This window comes from Chiloscyllium punctatum, chromosome 22 (assembly GCF_047496795.1).
Source record: "Chiloscyllium punctatum isolate Juve2018m chromosome 22, sChiPun1.3, whole genome shotgun sequence".
NCBI lineage: Eukaryota > Metazoa > Chordata > Chondrichthyes > Orectolobiformes > Hemiscylliidae > Chiloscyllium > Chiloscyllium punctatum.
This window is the reverse complement of record NC_092760.1, coordinates 80,848,207-80,868,059: the sequence shown is the minus strand read 5'-3', so window position 1 is coordinate 80,868,059 and position 19,853 is coordinate 80,848,207. Positions and strand designations below refer to the sequence as shown.

Here is a 19,853-nt window from a genome sequence, read left to right as displayed (position 1 = left end):
CTCCATTCAATCTTCCTCATCAAAACTTTTGAGGGTGCCATGTATTAAGGAATATTATCATAAATGAGTCCAGTGACCTTTCTTCAAAACTGATAGCTAGGAAAAGGTAGTGTTGATGCTGATGACAGGGGCAGTTGGAGAGGAAAAGGAGTGAGCGGATAGATGATGGCTCTGCATTAACCATTTAGTGGTATGCAACCAGAAGCTCAGAACAGAATGGTGGTGTTTCGCAAAGCTGCCACCCGGACTGCATTACATCTCCCACCTCTCCAGTGTAGAAGAGACCGAGAGGAACATGTCACTTCAACACACCATTACATTCCCATGCCAATGGTTCAGTCTCAGGCTTGCTGCAGCCCTGCCAGTGAGACTCAAATGAACAGCAACACTTCATCTTCCATTTGGGAACATTACAGCCTTCAGGACTCAATATCAAGTTTAATAATTTTAGATCACGAACAACACCTTCCATGCTGATGACCAACTTCCACTTCCCAGGTCTTGTCATGACATGGGTTGCTTTCAACACAGCCAACCCATCTTTACCCACTCATTGTCCCCCATTATCACTTATTTAGCTTCTCTTCTTCTTTAGCTTACTATCAATAATCTTTTTGTCTGCATAACTTTTGCTTTTTAATTTTTCTGAGATCAGTCTCTACTTATCAGCACAGCCTCCCTCCAATCACCACCCCTCCCCCCCCAACACACACAAAATCAGCATTAATACTTTTGTTTCCCAGCTGTTATCATTTCTGAAGAAGTCATACAGAACTCAAAACGTTAACTCTTTTTTTTAACCTCTCCACAGATGCTGGCAGATGTGCAGAACTTCTCCATCAATTCCTATTTTTGTGCATTTCAGATCTTCAGCATCTGTAGTTTTTTGTTTCATTATAATAAATAAGTTGGATTAAAATTTTAAAACAGGTTAAAAGTGACCAAACCATTTGGGAAATAGTAGAATGACTATAATGAGATTTCCTTGGCTGACAAAATAGTACTAAGCAGCCAAGTAGAGATCTACAAACTTACATATTAGTCATACAATTCCTGAACACTTTCAAACTATGATAAAAAAAATCCCTAAAGATTACATTGTCTATAGAGAACCAAACTCAGGGTTGTTGAAATGACAAGAAAAGGAAGCAAGCTGTCAGATGCAGTGACAATCAAGGATATGACTCATATAAAGTCTCCTGGCATAAATACAACCCTCACTTTTTTTAAAAAACTGGTGATTTACTGATGTGACACAATTATTCAATCCATGCTAATCACATCATGATTTTTACCATCTTGATGCAGAACTAATTAAAATTTTAAAATATGATAGTATGATTAGCAGCGTGCAAGCAAAAACAATAAAATTAATCCTGGTAAGATATTTTCCATTCAGAATCAAGATTTCCAATGATTAAGGACATCAGCAGCATCTGATTTTGTAAAAGTTGTTTAAACCTCCACTTATCAAAGTACTTTGACTTCATATTGGAATATTGTCCTTTACAGAGTAGCCATAGTTTGCATTCTGAAGTTAATGGAAATATTCATTTATACTGCATTTAACTTACAATATAAAACTTAGCAACTTCTCAAGAACAAAATAAATGTAAGCAAATTGGTAAAAGCCGCTTTCAAACAAGTCGTTATGGAAAAAAACATTGCTGGATCACTACAGTGGACTTGCAATTACTTGAATCACCTGGGAGATTCAGAATGTGTGGATAATTAAGAGGCTACTTTACAAATACCGCACAGTAAAGGCAGCAATTTTTCCTGGGGGAACAAATTGTTTTTGCAGCATTTTTTGTGTACATCAGCCAATATTAAACCTTAATTTCGTTCGATGACATTTGTTGATTTCTAATTCTACAAAGATTCTAGGGAATGGATTCAATTAAAAATACCCCATCTATTTAAGTCTTAAGTAACACAGACAATTTACACTGCAATAAATTGTCATCCCTACTTAAGAAGAAAATATTACATAATAATCCAGCAGAATAATAATTTCAGAATGTCAATTCTAATTTGTTGATTTCTATTCCTGATTCCAAACTAAAGCTCTGACATCAGAGGCATAATGCACAGGATTAGTACCTGCATGTATACAGTACAAATAGGTCCCATTGGGACTTTTAAGATTAGTATTTTCCTTCCAGACACTGGCTGGAATTAATGAGAATACCTGCAACTATACTGGCGAGCTGCTGAGTGCGAGTGATGGGATAGATGCTGCGTGCCTGTGCGATTGCTGCAGCTATTTTCTTTGCATGCCTTTCTTCTCCGTAGATCCTCAAGATGGACGCAAGTGACTGTTGATCTAAGGCATTCACCACGTCAGCTGCGGTGGGCATGTCGGGGTACCTACGCACAAGAGAAGCCAATTAATTTCTTTGACGTCATTTTCATTGACAGAGGTGAAGCTTCACAGCACAGAGACGGAGCTGAAATGTACATGGCATACAAGAATGTTTGAGGTTCTTTTTGGCAACAGATAGTTTAAAAAAAGATATTTCAAAGCGCATCTTCGCCTTCAAATGAAAACCCAATTAAAACTATTTTTGTTGAAGTCACAGAATATTAATCAGCATTCTAATTTTGACCCATTGCCAGAAAGGCATGAAACTCAATAAATGACAGAAATTTTAGTCTCCTGTTCTTCTAATAAAAATATATGTCATATCTAGTAAAAAGTAACCAAAGTCTAAAATAAGTTTGCTGTGTGAAACAGAGCTCTCTTTTATTGCCTGCGAACAAATTTAGAAGACAGATCAGTCAGTCTTATGTATAATATGGAACAGAAATTTACCTACTCTGATATGGAATAATTCATATGTACAAAATTACTTTGTTTTCACAGAATTTATCATGACAAACAAAAGCTACATAGTTCAACCTTCTGGGGCATTTAAATAAGCAAGATCCATTCCATATAATTTAGGAAACTAATCTGATTAATGATTAATAGGTTATTCTAAGGAACAAGGATTGAAATTCTTTAGTTGTTGGTAATTTCAAGTTGAATTCTTTGTAGAAAAGGCATGTCTAGGCCAACTTCCATCAGTTTCCATCATACAGCTCACATCAACTGAGATGCAAATTATTGATAAGCCCAATCATGCAAATAGAATCTTATTGACACTATGTCATTTTCAACAGTTTACAATTTGCTACTTTGAATCAAATGTAGCATGGTTTAAAATGTATTCCCAATCAGAGGAAGAAAAATTTTATTCTCTATTTGTAAGATGCAAAAACAACGTGCTCTGTATGATTTTTGATCTCCCTACCACAAATCATTTTAGAGACAAACCAGGAACTCTGACACATGTTGCTGGTCATCTCAAATATAAAATGAAAATGTGAGCAGCATCTTGACATTTGAGGGTTATGAGGCAACACACTGATTACATATTGGACAAACACACTGCAAGCCAATTTATGGGAAATGGGATCTATTCCAGTTGATCACAGGACTGACTGACGATGATAATACAACAAAGATCCATGCTCTACTATTTTGACTGGTTTATCTTAGGCTGTATAATATGCTTAACTGAGACCAGTTCAAAACACCACCCTCCCTAAGAAAAACGCTGAAAGTAGCATTCCCTCTGGATTCAAGGCACTGTATATCTGTCCACTTCTGGACCTCAGTGGAGGAAATAATCTGTCCTCTATTGTATCAAGATTCTTCTCTGAACTAAAACTAATTGTGCCACATCTAATTTCAACTCGGTTGGTATTCAGTCTCTAAGTATGGAGAACCGTATGTGCACTCCTGACAGCTTTTGCTAATATTGTACACCTTTCATCTAGAAACTATACAGTTGACTAGTATGACCACCAAGACATAAACAATATGAGTTTCTATAAAACTGACGGCAGCGCAGATCTTTCAAATCTGTCATGACTGAACTGCTGCCTGTTCTAACCCTCAAAACATGTTCAGTTCAGTGCATCAATTTGCAATTACATGAACGTAAAGACCAAACCACAAGTTCTAGAGACTCGCAATTATCTCAGGAACAACAACTTTTTTTTGTTTTGAGTAAGTAGGGAAAATTTAAAGTGTAATTTACAATAATGTAAGCTCATGGTTCCAAATATAGAGATTCAGAATTCCATATATGCTGAGTGACTGAAAACATAAAGAGAAGGGCAGAAGATTTTATTTCAAACTGCTACTAAAACTCAAAATATATTAACACAAGTAGGGCACTGAAACCGATTCAGTCATATTTGAAAAAGGGGTTTGCTAAACACAAAGAAAGATATTCAAGGATATGGAGCAGAGCAAGAAGGTTGGATATCAGTAATTCTGTTCCATTGTGGAACTTTCAGTGACACAGTCATGATGAACTGAAGTGTTGGTCAAGGGGAGGAAGGTTTCCTTCTGTATTTAAATTTTGACGATGGCATGAAAATGATACTCAATTATCAAAACAAAATCATATTTCCTCTATTGTGTCCTCGTTAGTTCTAACCACCCAAAAACTCTGAACTGTACCAAACAATCCTCTGAAAAAGAAATTATCAAGGTTTAGTTTCGTACCAAATGGAAATATTTCAAAATTTTGCTAAGGGAAATCTAATTGGATAAATTTAAATTAAGTGAAATTCAATTACAATTATTCCATAGTAGGAAATATTGGCATGTTTATTAACTACAGAAGATTCTGTTTTGTTAAAGTGCATTAAGTTCAAATTGGATAAGCAATTTTCAGAGCCAATAATATAATAAGTCTGTAGAATCTGTAAAAATTTCTTTTCAAAAAGTGAGGCACAGTATTGTAATCCTGCTGCTTGAAGCGAAGAAACACATATTCACCATTTTCCTTATTGCTAAGAAATTGAATAAGAAAATATCACCACTTTTTATTTGCACTATGCCAGAAAATATCTAGCTTTAAGCTCTTACTGCAGACGCTCTTTTCTGCTTTCACTACCAGATATATGATAGAACCATATTTCCCACAATTACTGCCTACAGAAGGATTAACTGGAGTATTCGTGTTGGCTCTTATCATTCAAATTAAAACAATTTTGCCATGAGGATAACTGCAGTTTTTGTACAAACCTGTCTCCATCCATTCTCATGTCAAGCGGACCATCTTTGCTTAATGCAAACCCACGCCACGGGACATCTAATTGCATAGAGGAGCAGCCTGCGTCTATGACAACTCCATCAAAAGTGTCTGTCTCTACGCCCGATGCCACTAATAAGCTCTCCAGCTGGCTGAATCTTCCAAGAAAAGGTTGAATCCGAGCCCTGAAAGAAAGAAGTCACAATGAGAAAAGAATACTCTTGGCAATACTACTGAGGACAATTATGAGGGCAAATCCTATTTAAGAGCTGTCATCCAAGCTACTGAGAAACCTATACAGGTACAATTTCTCTTTGCCCTACATCAAATGTGCATTTTTCTTTAGAAGGGTCATTCTTCTTCAGAAGAGCACAGACATTGAAGAGTCATAATGGAATCAAAACATTAACTATCTCTCCGTCCAAAGACACTGCAGACCTGCTGAGTTTCTCCAGCATTTCATTTTCATGACTGTTCAGCATTTTTTGATTGTCTAGCCAGATATAGTGATATAATTAACTTGCTCATTATTTAGAGTAATCTTGACCCTACCGCTCCTGTGTTTGCCACTCCATTTCCAAGTGCAGGTATTGACATGGTCATGTAGTATTTCAGATCTATCTTCAGGCATCTGATTACAGAGTCCACTATAACTTCATTCCACTGCTAAGCATATCATCTTGCAGCTAACTGATTTATCTCCCCCAAAGAAGACTGCCACTAGTTGGCAATATGGCAATATGACTTGAGTCAGCATGAGATAAACTGAAGGTGATATTGAATTTTTTTTATATAGAAAACACCACATATTAATTTATATTTAAAAGGATTTCACATCACAAAAGCCGAGAATATGGTCATTACTGCATTGCTGCTTGCAGTCTGCAAATTGGTTTCATGCATTTGCTGCATCATAATGGTGACTTTCCTTCAAAAATTACCTCAGTATCTCTAAAGGACATTGGAATATTCTGAGATGCTATATAATTGCAAATCTTTTTAAGTAGCTACAACATTCTTTGAATCAATTCTATCAAAGAATAGTGACTGCAGATCATTGACAAAGAATTCTTCCAACAGGATCCAAAATGTTTCATTAACTGGCCAGATGTTAAATCTATATCTGTAGTAACAAAGAAAGACAAATGAAAGAAAATCTGAAAAAAATTGCCATGAGTTCTTTACTGTTCCTAACATGCATCAATAGAAAAAAAAACAAAACAGAATAAACAATTCACAGAACAAAACACCAATTTGCCAAGAAATGACTGCTTTCCAGCTTCCAAGCTGTGGTTATTTCCCCATTTCATCAGCTCATTCCTGATGAAGGGCTTATGCCCAAAACATTAACTCTCCTGCTCCTCAGTTGCTGCCTGACCTGCTCCGCTTTTCCAGCACCATGCTCTCAACTCTGATCTGCAGTCCTCACTTTCTCCCTGTGGTTATTTCTCTACCCACTTTCTGGGCTACGTCACAACTTATGCGGGTAGTGCAGTCGAAATCAAATTTCACTGTTCCTGCAGTCACCACAACAGTGAAAAGGTTTAGTCACACAATTCAGTCTTGCCAATTTACCAAACAAACTCAAGTTAATAGGAAATACTCACTAGATATCTGTTCTTAACAAGAAATAACAAAGCAATTGCTTTCAACCAATGGCAATTAGGAAATATGAAATGCTCACTTATAATTTTATATCTTAAACTCAGCACTTTTTAAACTCCTCCTTCACAAACAGACAGACACACAAAGAAAGATGATAAATGGATATTAAAGGTGAACAAAGTAAAAATGATCTTGGAAACACAGTTCCACAGCACCAGTCTGACCACAGGATTCGATGAGGTGCTTTCTTTCTCTTCCTTTCAATTCTTTTACAAATCTTTGCTGTTGATACAAGGCTATTTGCACACCAGCGCTCTTTCATTAATTGGTTGAAATGTTGTCCTTTCACTGTCTTTAAAAGTGTCTTACTCTTTCTTCGACAGGAGATTTGCAGAGAAAGCTAAGTGGAAGACAACTAGCTGTATGTGGAAGCTTTCTGGGACCTCAAACAAGCTCTTTCCAGGCTAAATTCTTCTCTGCCACAAATAGGAGCACCTGGTCAGAAATTACCTCAAACATTACCTTAGTAGCTCTAAAGGACACTGGAATATCCTGAGATGCTGTATAATTGCAATTTTTTTAAAGTTGCTACAACATTCTTTGAATCAATTCAATCAAAGAATAGTGACTGCAGATCATTGACAAAGAATTTTCCCAAAGGGATCCAAAATGTTGTTCGATTAACTGGCTAGATGTTAAATCTATATCAGTAGGATCAAAGAAAGACAAATGAAAGAAAGTCTGCAAAAAATTACCATGTTTTCTTTACTGTTCCTAACATGCATAAATAGAGAATAAAAATCCAAAACAGAATAAATAATTCACAGAACAAAACACCAATTTGCCAAGAAATGATGCTTTCCAGCTTCCAAGCTGTGGTTATTTCTCCATTTCATCAGCTCACTCCTGGTCAGAAGCCAATCAGAACATTATTCTTAAGTAGCTTTCCCTTAATTCAGAGCCCATCAACTCCATGGTGTCTGCTTCTGCTCTCTCTGTTTCAGGAAAAGCGCAACATTTTATACAACTCACAACACGCCCATTATTCATTATTTTAAAAATTACAGCAATCTCTTTGCACAGTCTCCTTGGTTTAAAGCAGTTTCGTTTAGACCATAGTTCAAAAGTAAAGCAATAAAAAGATGTGACATTTTAAACTATCTGATCCTAGCAAAGGCATACAAATCTCATACTTAGCCAGTGGTAATATTGTGAACAATTGAAGGAGTGTGTGCTGCAATTCAAGTCCCAAAGCTTTAAATTTTGTCTGTCCTCAATTATGGTATTAGCTGAAGCTGACCTGTGAAATCTTACACTTTTCATCTTGGTTCTCTGCTTCGTAAATTTTCCAATGAGTGGATCCTGACCTTGCCGCAATTTCAGCTTGACAGGCATAATCCATTTCCTAAGTCTAGACTCAAATCTACAGAATTCCACAACATGAATGTGCTTGGTTCTGTCAGTCATTCTAAACTGTTACCAGTAAATACCACTGAGATGGTTAGAAGTATAGCATTAAACAATGGACCTATTAAGCATGGGAATATTACCATTAACAGAAATAATAGGGTCAGCATAACAATTTACGCACACAGTTGACCTTTCGAACAATTCAAAGGGCAGGGAAGTTCCCTCTAGTTTTCTGGCCCAGATGTATGGCACTCAACTAACATCATTGACAGACCTCACCAAGTTCAACTCCATGGTTCCCAAAATAAGTGATATCTATACATCATATGTACTTCACTGGCAGCAAAGTAATTTGGTATATCGTGGAGTCTCAAAAAAACAAGGTGATTCTTTCATTAATTTCAATATGACAATGGTATTCCAAGGGAAATTTATTCAAATCACCATCTGACAATTCTGGAACATACAAAATAGGAAATAGGAGATACTGAAACTATCCAATGCAAATCTTTGTCAACTTTTCTGCCAAAGTATACAGTGTTATAATTAATTTGGATGTGCCGGATCTCCGCCACTAACACCCTGGAGACGGAACACCCGAGGTTCTGTTTATTGTGACTGGCGACTTCAATCAAGCCAATTTAAGGAAGGCATTGCCCAAGTACCACCAGAACATTACCTGACCCACCAGGGGCCCGAACATTTTAGAAACTGCTACACCACTGTGAAAGATGCCTACTGCTCCATCCCCTGCCCTTACTTCAGGAACTTCAACCACAATGCCATGTTTCTTCTCCCTGCTTACAGGCAAAAGACTCCCCTCGCTGATACAGGTCCATTGCTGGTCGGAGGAGGCAGAGGATCAACTCCGGTGCTGTCTGGAATCGGCTGATTGGGCTATGCTCAAACATTGCGCAGGTACCTTGGACAAGCACGCCACCACTGTCACAGTTTTTATCAACAAGTGTGGAGGACTGTGTACTGAGGAAGTCAATCCGGGTGTTCCCCAACAGGAAACCCTGGATGAATCAGGACTTACAGAACCTGCGAAAAAACCAGGCGTGAGGCCTTCAGATCAGGAGACCCATTCAAATAAGGAATCCAAGAGTGACCTTTGCAGAGCCATTAAGACAGCCAAGGACCAATACTGATCCAAACTAGAGACCCAGACAGACACCTGGCGACAATGGAAAGGACTGAAGTACATCACAGGTTCTAAAAAGAGACAGTGCAAGATAGCAGATGATGACATATCCCTCCCAGATTGTCTCAATACCTTCTATGCTCACTTTGAGCAGAATTTCGGCGGATAGGTAACACCTATTCTGAAAAATCCTGAACAGTCACTGCAACAGAGGTCAGATCAGTTTTCCTTCATTTGAATCCAAAGGGAAGCAATGGGACCAGACGGAGTACCAGACTGTGCACTCAGAGCATGCGCAGATCAACTGGACATCTTCAACCTCTCCCTGCAGCAGGCCACTGTCCCTGCCTGTTTCAAGAGGGCCAACATCACCCCTGTGCCTGAGAAGGCTCATGCAGCATGTCTCAATGACTACCGCCCAGTGGCCTTAACTTCGGTGGTCAGGAAGTGCTTTGAAAGGTTGGTCATAGCATTAATCAACTCCAGCCTCCCCACTACTCTTGACCCACTCCAATTTGCCTATCGGACCAACAGATCCACGTCAAATGCCATTTCATCTCCTCCCTAGAACACCTTGACACCAAGAACAGCTACGTAAGAATCCTACTCATTGACTACAGTTCATCCATCAACACAATTATCCCCTCGAAACTGATTACTAAACTTATTGATCTCAGACTAAGCCCCGCTTTCTGCAACTGGATCCTCAATGTCCTGACCACAGGCCACAATCAATGAAGATTGGGGACAATATTTCATCCTCATTATCACCAACACTGGAGCCCCCTACTGTGCTCACTGTATACCCATGACTGTGTCGCCCAATACCAGACTAAGGCCATTTACAAGATCGCTGATGACACAACCATAGTTGGTCAAATCTCAGATGGTGACAAAACAGGCTATAGACAGGAGGCGGAAGACCTGGAAAAATGGTGCACTGAGAACAACTTAGCTCTCAATGCCAGCAAAACCAAGGAACTCATTACTGACTTTCGGCAGGATGTTACTCATCCCCCCTACACATTAACAGCATAGAGGTGGAACGAGTGGAGAGTGTCAAGCTCCTGGGAGTGGTCATCCACAACAAGTTTTCTTGGACTCATGTGGAAGCACTGGTTGCAAAGGCTCAACAATATCTCTTCTTCCTTAGGCAGCTGAGGAAACTTGGCATGATAGCGAATACTCTTGCCAACCTTTATAGGTGTGCCATACAGTGCATTCTGTCTGGATGTATCACTACTTGGCTTGGCAACTGTACCATTCAAGATTAGAGACTGTTACAGAGACCCGGACAATCACAAAGGCCAACCTCCCATCTATAGAATCCATCTAGCAGGCCTGCTGTCAAGGAAAGGCCGCCAACATTCTCAAAGACCCATCCCACCCTGGCAGTGCTTTTCTACAACCTCTACCATTGGGGAGAGGTACAAAAAGCCTGAACACATGCACCAGCCAGTTTTGGAACATTTTCTACCCCGCTGTTATTAGAATACCGAATGGACTCACATTGGCCTGTACGTGTATTTTGGTTTTTGCCGCTGTTTACCTATTACTTACTATCTACTCCATTTAACTATGTGATCTGCTTGTAGTACTCTCAAGACAAAGCTTTTCACTGAGCCTCGGTATATGTGACAATAAATTCAATTCAATTCAATTCAGAGACAAAAGTAGAGATGCTTTATAGAGTTTTAAAAAAACCTTTTCCAGAAAAATAAGACTTATCAGTGTTACTGATGTACTGTGAAGGTCTGTGCTCATAAGACCTTTTTGTCTTTGACCACCATTTTTAAACTGCAGCAATTTATAGATTTCACACACTGCAGGAATTCTATAATTCTATAAATCAAAAGCATATTTACAAATGTAGTTCATAAATTCTGTTCTGAAAGGCAGATTTTTTTTATTTTAGAAAAAGTCTGATGCTAATTCATTGATGCATGTTGATGACTATAAATTAAATCAGTTTTTGTGATGTCAGTTAGGTCCCAATAGGCAGAATTTCACATCTTCAGAAGAACATTTTAAATCTGCTACAATTAAAACCTAGTTCAAAGAAGATGGAATTATTCAAAAGGGTTGCTTCACAAATTATTTGAGAAATATATGCTGTATTATCTCTTTCAGTCTAGTCCCAAAAAATTTGTCTTCGTTCAGTCTTGTCCACGGTACATCAATTATGATCAGTTATTATTAAGTTGGTTTGAAAATTTCTTCAAAATTGAAACAAAGGTATAATGCCATGAGTTAAGACAGACAAACTAGTTGACTGTGCTGAAAGTGTAATAGTTAAATTTAGCTCATGTATTAAATTCATTATGAGTCAAAATAAAATATCCTAAGTTCCCTTACTTTTGTTCATAGAACATAGAACGTTACAGCGCAGTAAAGGCCCTTCGGCCCTCGATGTTGGGCCAACTGTCATACCAATCTGAAACCCATCTAAGCTACACTATTCCATATGCTTGTCCAATGACAACTTAAATGTACTTAAAGTTGGCGAATCTACTACCATCGCAGGCAAAGCATTCCATACCCTTACTACTCTCTGAGTAAAGAAACTACCTCTGACATCTGTCCTTTATCTATCACCCCTCAATTTAAAGCTATACCCCCTCATGCTTGCCATCACCATACTTGGAAAAGGGCTCTCCCTGTCCACCCTATCTAACCCTCTGATTATCTTATATGTCTCAATTAAGTCACCTAGGAAAAAGTGAGGACTGCAGATGCTGGAGATCAGAGCTGAAAAATGTGTTGCTGGAAAAGCGCAGCAGGTCAGACAGCAAAGGAGCAGGAGAATCGATAATTCCTGAAGGGCTTATGCCCGAAACATCAATTCTCCTGCTCCTTTGATGCTGCCTGACCTGCTGTGCTTTTCCACCAACACATTTTTCAGCTCTATTAAGTCACCTCTCAACCTTCTTCTCTCTAATAAAAACAGCCTCAAGTCCCTCAGCCTTTCCTCGTAAGACCTCTCCTCCATACCAGGCAACATCTGAGTAAATATCCTCTGCACCCTTTCCAAAGCTTCCACATCCTTTTTATAATGCGGTGACCAGAACTGTACACAATACTCCAAGTGCGGCCGCACCAGAGTTTTGTACAGCTGCAGCATAACCTCATGGTTCCGGAACTTGATCCCTCTATTAATAAAAGCTAAAACACTGTCAGCCTTCTTAACAACCCTGTCAACCTGGGTGGCAACTTTCAAGGATCTGTGTACATGGGCACCGAGATCTCTCTGCTCATCTACACTACCAAGAATTTTACCATTAGCCCAGCACTTTGCATTCTGGTTACTCTGACCAAAGTGAAACACCCCACACTCTCTGCATTAAACTCCATTTGCCACCTCTCAGCCCAGCTCTGCAGCTTATCTATGTCTCTGCGTAAACTACAACATCCTTCGTCACTATCCACAACTCCACCGACCTTAGTGTCATCTGCAAATTTACTTTGAGTTTCTAACACACACGTTTATTGTTCACTAATGAGAACTCACTAACTTATCTAGTTGATTTTATTCCAATCAGTGTAAATGTTCTGTGTTATACAGCTTGAACTAAATCACTTTAGAACTCAATTCATTCGAAAGGAGCAGTCTTTTAACACAAGGTCAATGGTGCACCATTCATTCTCATGATCTTTGCAGTAGTTACTGTAAATTCTTGTATCAAGTCCAACAGCTAAAACAATTGAATGCCAAAACTAATACTTACAACATAAATTCTGCAACAAGCTTCTGAATATCACATTTCCACCACTCATGAACAAGAGACTACTTTACAGTAATGCTTTTCATTAAATATCTATCCAATATCCCAAAGCCTATTGGTGCCAAACAATATACATGGAAAGAAATGAAAATATTTTACCACTTACTCTATTTTCTCTATTTTGCATAGTACATATTGCATTCCATAATTCACAGGAAGAACAATCCCTATTCAGTACTACAAGCTAAAGTCAAAATAATTGATCTGAAGAAAGTCACATTAATAAACGTTAACATGACAATAAGAAACAGAGTAGATGTTGGGAAAATGTTTCCATTGGTTGGAGAGACGAGGACCTGAGGGCATAGTCTTAGAGTAAAGGGAAGATCTTTAAGAATGGAGATAAGGAGAAACTTCTTCAGCCAGAGAGTGGTGAATCTATGGAACTCATTGCCACAGAAGGCTGTGGAAGCCAGGTCATTGAGTCTATATAAGATGAAGATAGATAGGTTCTTAAGTATTAAGGGGATTAAGGGTTACAGGCCGAAAGGGGGAGAATAGGGTTGAGCAATTTATTAGCCATAACGGAATGGCAGAGTGCACTCAATGGGCTGAATGCCTAATTTCTGCTTCTATGCATTACGGTCTCATTATTGCCCAGGGTTCCCCTCCCATGTCAGGTGTGCTGAGATGGGAGAAATTCTAGCTGCGTCATCCACGCTTTTAAGACTGGCTACCTGGATATTAGATTTTCAATATAAGGGAGTAGCCTGGAATAGGGATAAGAGTGGCTAACCCAGGAAGAACTGGAGAGATTGCTGGATGATGATGCAGATGGCTGGAAGGCCTGCTCTTTATATCCAGAATTCTGTTTGAAGTTTAAAAATAAATAATAAAGCTTGAAACATGTGTCCAGCTATCATACTCACAGGAATTCCCAACATGTGTGAACCCATGCAACTTCATGCTCCCATGCAGCAACGATGGCTGTGAATACCTTCCTTTGCAACCTTTGTGCCTCCACTCACTGTTAAAGCTATTTACAGTTCTTTTGTCAACTTAGATGGATATAAGGCATAGGTTGGCACTATCACAATGTGTCCTGAGATTGTCCATGCCAACTCACCTTGTACCCACCATGGACAGAATTCAACTTATGCAGAATTGAGAAAAAAATGAAGTTCAACAACAAAATTTAAAGTATGCCTTGTAAAATTCAAACTTTATGATGAAAAAAAACACCAATTCCTAAATAAACATTTATTAAATTTGCATTCCTTCACCTAAATAAAACATTATAATAACAAACATGCATTTCAAAAGCATAAGCCCATGTAACAGCAAGCATTGGAATTCATAGTTCCACTTCGAAGAATCTATAACTTCTAGTAGCTGTGAATCAAACTGTGAATAACTGTGGCTAAAAACAAAGGGTTGTAGAATCAGTCACACAGCATGAATCTAGCAATTGAAATGCTTAGACTTATGTCAATAGAAGGAGTGAAATAACAACAAACTTTTTTTTTGGTTACTTACAGTGTGGAAACAGGCCCTTCGGCCCAACAAGTCCACACCGCCCCGCCGAAGCGCAACCCACCCATGCCCCTACATCTACCCCTTACCTAACACTACGGGCAATTTAGCATGGCCAATTCACCTGACCTGCACATCTTTGGACTGTGGGAGGAAACCGGAGCATCCGGAGGAAACCCACGCAGACACGGGGAGAATGTGCAAACTCCACACAGTCAGTCGCCTGAGGCAGCAATTGAACCCAGGTCTCCGGCGCTGTGAGACAGCAGTGCTAACCACTGTGCCACCGTGCCGCCCATTTTCTTACACACCCCACCATTTTCAAATGTTTAAGGGGCAGAACCTTTAAATTCCTTATGAGGTGCCTGTGGAGGGTTCTTTTGACAGTATAAAGTTGAGAGTAATGAATTTATAGGCACACTTGGTTTGAATTCTTAAGTCTACTTTTAGAAATTTCAAATGTACCTCACCATCACCAAAGGGCACCTCCTCTTCTTTTAAGGTTAGATAGATAAAGGCTTCTTACCTATCTAAAGAGACATTCTGGCTAACAAATGAAATGTATCAAGTTCACACCTGTTCAGACAGGTGTACACAACAAGCTTCATAGAGTATGCTGGGTAGTTCAGAATGGAAGACAGGAAAAAAATGTGGCAGTAAGAGCTGCTCTTTTTTTAAGGTATTTTCAGTGTTGGAGCTGATTTCCTCGAATTCTACGAGCATCATTTTGGAACTTTGGAAAAAAAAAGATCAAAACAATGGGACTTCAAAAAAAGAGGAAGAGAGACAAAGTAGTGAACTATGTGGGAAGTGAACCAAACACAGAAATAAATTTGCACAGCGGTCTAACTCAGCAATGAACCTGCAGAGCTGATTACCTCTGCTAATATCTCTGGACATTGGACTTCCTTCCAAGAAAAATAAGCAAAAGGTGAAATTCACAGCTGACCGTGAAAAAACCTATGTGGGAGAGCTCACAGCAGGGAGCAGCTAAGTGATATTGTTGACTTTTTTGTGTAAAGTTACAATAGTGAGTAGAGCGGCTTTTTTTCATTATATGTTTTATTGAGATCTGTCTCTTGATTAAACTTTAAAAATTAACAAAAATAGGGACTAAGATAGCTTGGAGCAGTGTATTTAGAGCAGTAATATTGTGCTATCTTTTGGGTGTGTAGACTGTTAAGGTGCAAAGATTGCCTTTAGTAGAGTGATGTGCTCTTCCTATTGGATGTGGGAGATTAGGGAGAGTTTTGATGTTACTGATTATGATGTCTGCAGGAAGTGTGTTTGGCTGTGAATCCTATCAGATCACATGGATTGGTTGGCGTGGCAGTTAGAGGCAAAGAGGAATTTGCAGGGCCTAGGGGGTGTGATTGATAGCATTTGCAAGGAGGGGGATAAATCAAAGATACAGTTAGATGGGATACCTCCAGGAAAAGTAGGAGAGGGAGGCACATAGTGTAGGAGTCCCCTGTTGCTATCCCCATCTCAAATAAGTAAACTGTTTTGGAAAATATATGTGGTGAAGGGCTCTCGGGGGGAATGTAGCATGGATAGCCAGGTTTCTGGTACTGGGACTAGCTCTAATGTAATCAGGTTCCAAGGGATGGATTGTGATAGGGAACTCTTTATTCATAGGCACAAACAGATGATTCTGCAGCCAAAAATGAGACATCAGAATGGTGTGTTTCCTCCATGGTGCAGGGTCAAGGATATCTTGGAGAAGGTGCAGAATATTCTCAAAAGGGAGAGGGACCAGCAGGAAGTCATTGTACACATTGGAACTAATGACTTCCAGGAAGAGTAAAGGATGAGATTCTGTGGAGTGAATATAGGAAAGTTAAGCAGGAATTTAAAAAGTAGGCCCTCGAGGGTAGTAGTATCCAGATTACTGCCATGAACTAATGAGATTAGGAATAGGAGAATAGAGCAGATGAATGCATGGCTGAGAAGCAGGGGTGAAGGATTCACATTTTTGGATCATTGGAATCTCTTTTGGTGGCAGAAGGATGGATTGCACTTGAATTGGCAGGGACTTTTGCTAGAACTGCTCGGGAGGATTTAAACCAGTTGGGGGGGTGGAGGAACCAAGGGAGGTACTGAAAATAGAGATCAGTCTGAGACTGGTACAGTTGGGAAAAGGAGCAACTGAAACAGTCAGGGCAGGCAGGAACACAGCAGACAACAAGGTGGGATTAATAAATCAAATGGCATTTATTTCAATGCTGGAGGTCTAACGGGTAAGGTAATTGAACTCGGGGCATTGTTGGGAACATGGGACTGGGATATCATAGCTATTACAGAGGTGTGGTTCCAAAATGGACAGGTTTGGCAGCTCAATATTCCGGGGCATAAATGCTTTTGCAAGGATAGAAATGGGAGGGCAAGAGACGAGGAGAAGTGGCATTTTTCATTAGGGATAACATTATGGCTGTTCTTAGGGAGGATACTCCTGGAAATACATCCAGAGAAATTATTTGGGTGGAACTGAGACATAACAAAGTATTGATGACCTTATTGGGATTGTACAATAGACACCACCCCACCCCCGCCAACAGCTAGCAGGATTTTGAGAAACAAATTTGTAAAGATCTCAGTTATCAATACGAATAATAGGGTGGTTCAGGGATAGGAACTTAACCTTCCAAACATAGACTGGGACTGCCAAAGTGTTAAGGGCTTGCATGGAGAAGTATCTGTTAAGTGTGTACAAGAAAATGTTCTGACTCAGTCTGTGGATGTACCTACTAGAGAAGGAACAAAACCTGAGCCTGCTCCATAGCTACCTGATGAAGGAGCAGCACTCCGAAAGCTAGTACTTCCAAACCTGTTGGACTATAACCTGGTATTGTGTGATTTTTAATTTTGCCCACCCCAGTCCAACACGTTCACAACTTGGGAAATAAAGCAGGGCAAGTGACTGAGGTGTCAGTGAGGAAGTACTTTGGGGCCAGTGACTATAATTCTATAAGATTTAAAATAATGATGGAAAAGGATCTACAAGTTAAAGTAATAAATTGGAGGAAGGTCAATTTTGACAGTATTTTGAATGACAACATTCAAAAGGTGATTGGGGGTGGAAATTTGCATGTAAAGGGATGGCTGGAAATGGACAACCTTCAAAAATGAGATAATGGGAATCTAGAGGCAGTATGTTCCTACTGGATCACTAGAGAAATTGATATTTTGGTCAAGAATAAGAAGGAAGCATACATCAGACATAGACAGCAGGGATCGAGTGAATCCTTAGAAGAGTATAAAGGCAGTAGGAGTATACTTAAGAGGAAAATCAGGAGGGCAAAAAGGGGACACAAGATAGTTTTGACAAATAGGGTTAATAAGAATACAAAGGGATTCCACAAATATGTTAAGGACAAAAGAGTAACTAGGGAGAGAACAGGATCGCTTAAAGATCAGCAAAGCTGTCTATGTGTGGAACCGCAGGACATGAGGGAGATATTAAATTATTATTTTGCATCAGTGTTTACTGTGGAGAAGGATATAGAAGATGGAGAATGTACAGATATAAATAGCAACATCTTGAAAAATGTCCACATTACAGAGCAGGTGGTGCTGGACGTTTTAAAACGCATAAACATGGATAAATCCCGAGGTCCTGGTCAGGTGTATCCTAGAACTCTGTGGGAAGCTAGGGAAGTGATTCCTGGGTCCTTTGTTGAGATATTTGTATCATCAATAGTCACAGGTGAGGTGCCGAAAGACTGGAGGTTGGCTAACGTGGTGCCAATATTTAAGAAAGGTTGTAAAGAAAAGCCAAGAAACGAGAGATCACTGAGCCTGACATCAATGGTAGGCCGGGTGTTGGAGGGGATCCTAAGGGACAGGATTTACGTGTATTTGGAAAGACAAGGAGTGATTAAGGTTAGTCAGCTTAGCTTTGTGTGTGGGAAATCATGTCTCACGAACATGATTGGGTTTTTTGAAGAAGTAACAAAGAGGACTAAGGAAGGCAGGACTGATGAAGGCCGAGCAGTGGATGTGATCTATATAGACTTCAGTAAAGCATTTGACAAGGTTACGCATGGTAGACTGGTTAGCAATCTCATGGCATAAAGGGAGAACTATCCATTTGAATACAGAACTGGCTTGAAGGTAGAAGACAGAGTGTGGTGGTGGAGGGTTACTTTTCAGACCAGAGGCCTGTGACCAGTGGTGTGCCAGAAGGACTGGTGCTGGGTTCACTGCTTTTTGCCATTTATATAAATGATTTGGATGTGAACATAGGTGGTATAGTTAGCAGGTGTGCAGATGACACCAAAATTGGAGGTGTAGTGGATGGCAAAGAAGGCTATCTTAGAGTACAATGGGATCTTCATCAGATGGCCCAACGGGCTGAGGTGTGGCAGATGGAGTTTATTTTAGATAAATGTGAGGTATTGCATTTTGCAAAAGGCAAATCAGGACAGGGTATATATAATTAATGATAAGGTCCTGGGAAGTGTTGCTGAGCAAAGTGACCTGGGAATGCAGGTTGATAGTTCCTTGCAAGTGGAGTTCCAGGTAGACAGGATAGTGAAGAAGGTGCTTGGTATTCTTGCCTTTATTGGTCAGTGCAATGAGTATAGGATTTGGGAGGTCATGTTGTGGCCATACAGAACAATTGGTCAGGCCACTGTTGGGAGTACTGAAGTCAATTCTGGTCTCCCTGCTATAGCAAGGGTGTTGTGAAACTTGAAAGGGTTCAGAAAAGATTTACAAGGATGTTTGCAGGGTTGGAGAATTTGAGCTATTGAGAGAGTCTGAATAGGCTGGAGCTAATTTCCCTGGAGCATTGAAGACTTTGAGGTGACCTTGTAGAGATTTATACAATCATGAGGACCATGGATAGGGTGAATAGCCAAGGTCTTCTCCACAGGGTAGGGGCATCCAAAACAGAGGGTTTAGGTTTACGGTGAGAGAGGAAAGATTTAAAAGGGTCCTAATGGGCATCTTTTTCATGCCGATGAAAAAGCACGTATGAAATGAGCTGCCAGAGGAAGTACGGAAGGCTGGTACAATTACAACATTTAAAAAGCTTCTGGATGAGTATATGAATAGGAAGGGTTTGGTGGGATATGGGCTAAATGCTGGCAAATGAGACTAGATTAACTCACTTTAGCAAGAATTGAAACTTAATTTTCTTTCAGAGCATTGATTCTTTATTAGGATGCAACACGAGATGATGCACTGATTTACTGGAATTCAAATAGATAGTGATCTTCAAAGAATGACTGCTGGGTAGCGATACAATACAAAAACTAATTAATTCTAGCTCAGATTAATTGAAAATATGTGGTTTGAATACACATTCATTTAGTAGAAGCTTTTATCCCACCAGAATTAGCA

At 39.5% G+C, this 19,853-nt stretch overlaps 1 protein-coding gene across 2 annotated transcripts in view; it reads right to left on the bottom strand.

The window, feature by feature from the left end:
• mettl15 (methyltransferase 15, mitochondrial 12S rRNA N4-cytidine) overlaps positions 1-19,853 on the bottom strand; it is a 142,695-nt gene that overhangs the window by 23,752 nt on the left and 99,090 nt on the right. For both annotated transcript variants that reach the window (XM_072592719.1, XM_072592720.1), the window contains 2 exons: positions 5,087-5,278; positions 2,192-2,370 (listed from right to left, as the gene is read on the bottom strand). In XM_072592719.1, the coding sequence (XP_072448820.1) occupies positions 2,192-2,370; positions 5,087-5,278 (371 nt within the window). The remainder of the gene's footprint in view (positions 1-2,191; positions 2,371-5,086; positions 5,279-19,853) is intronic.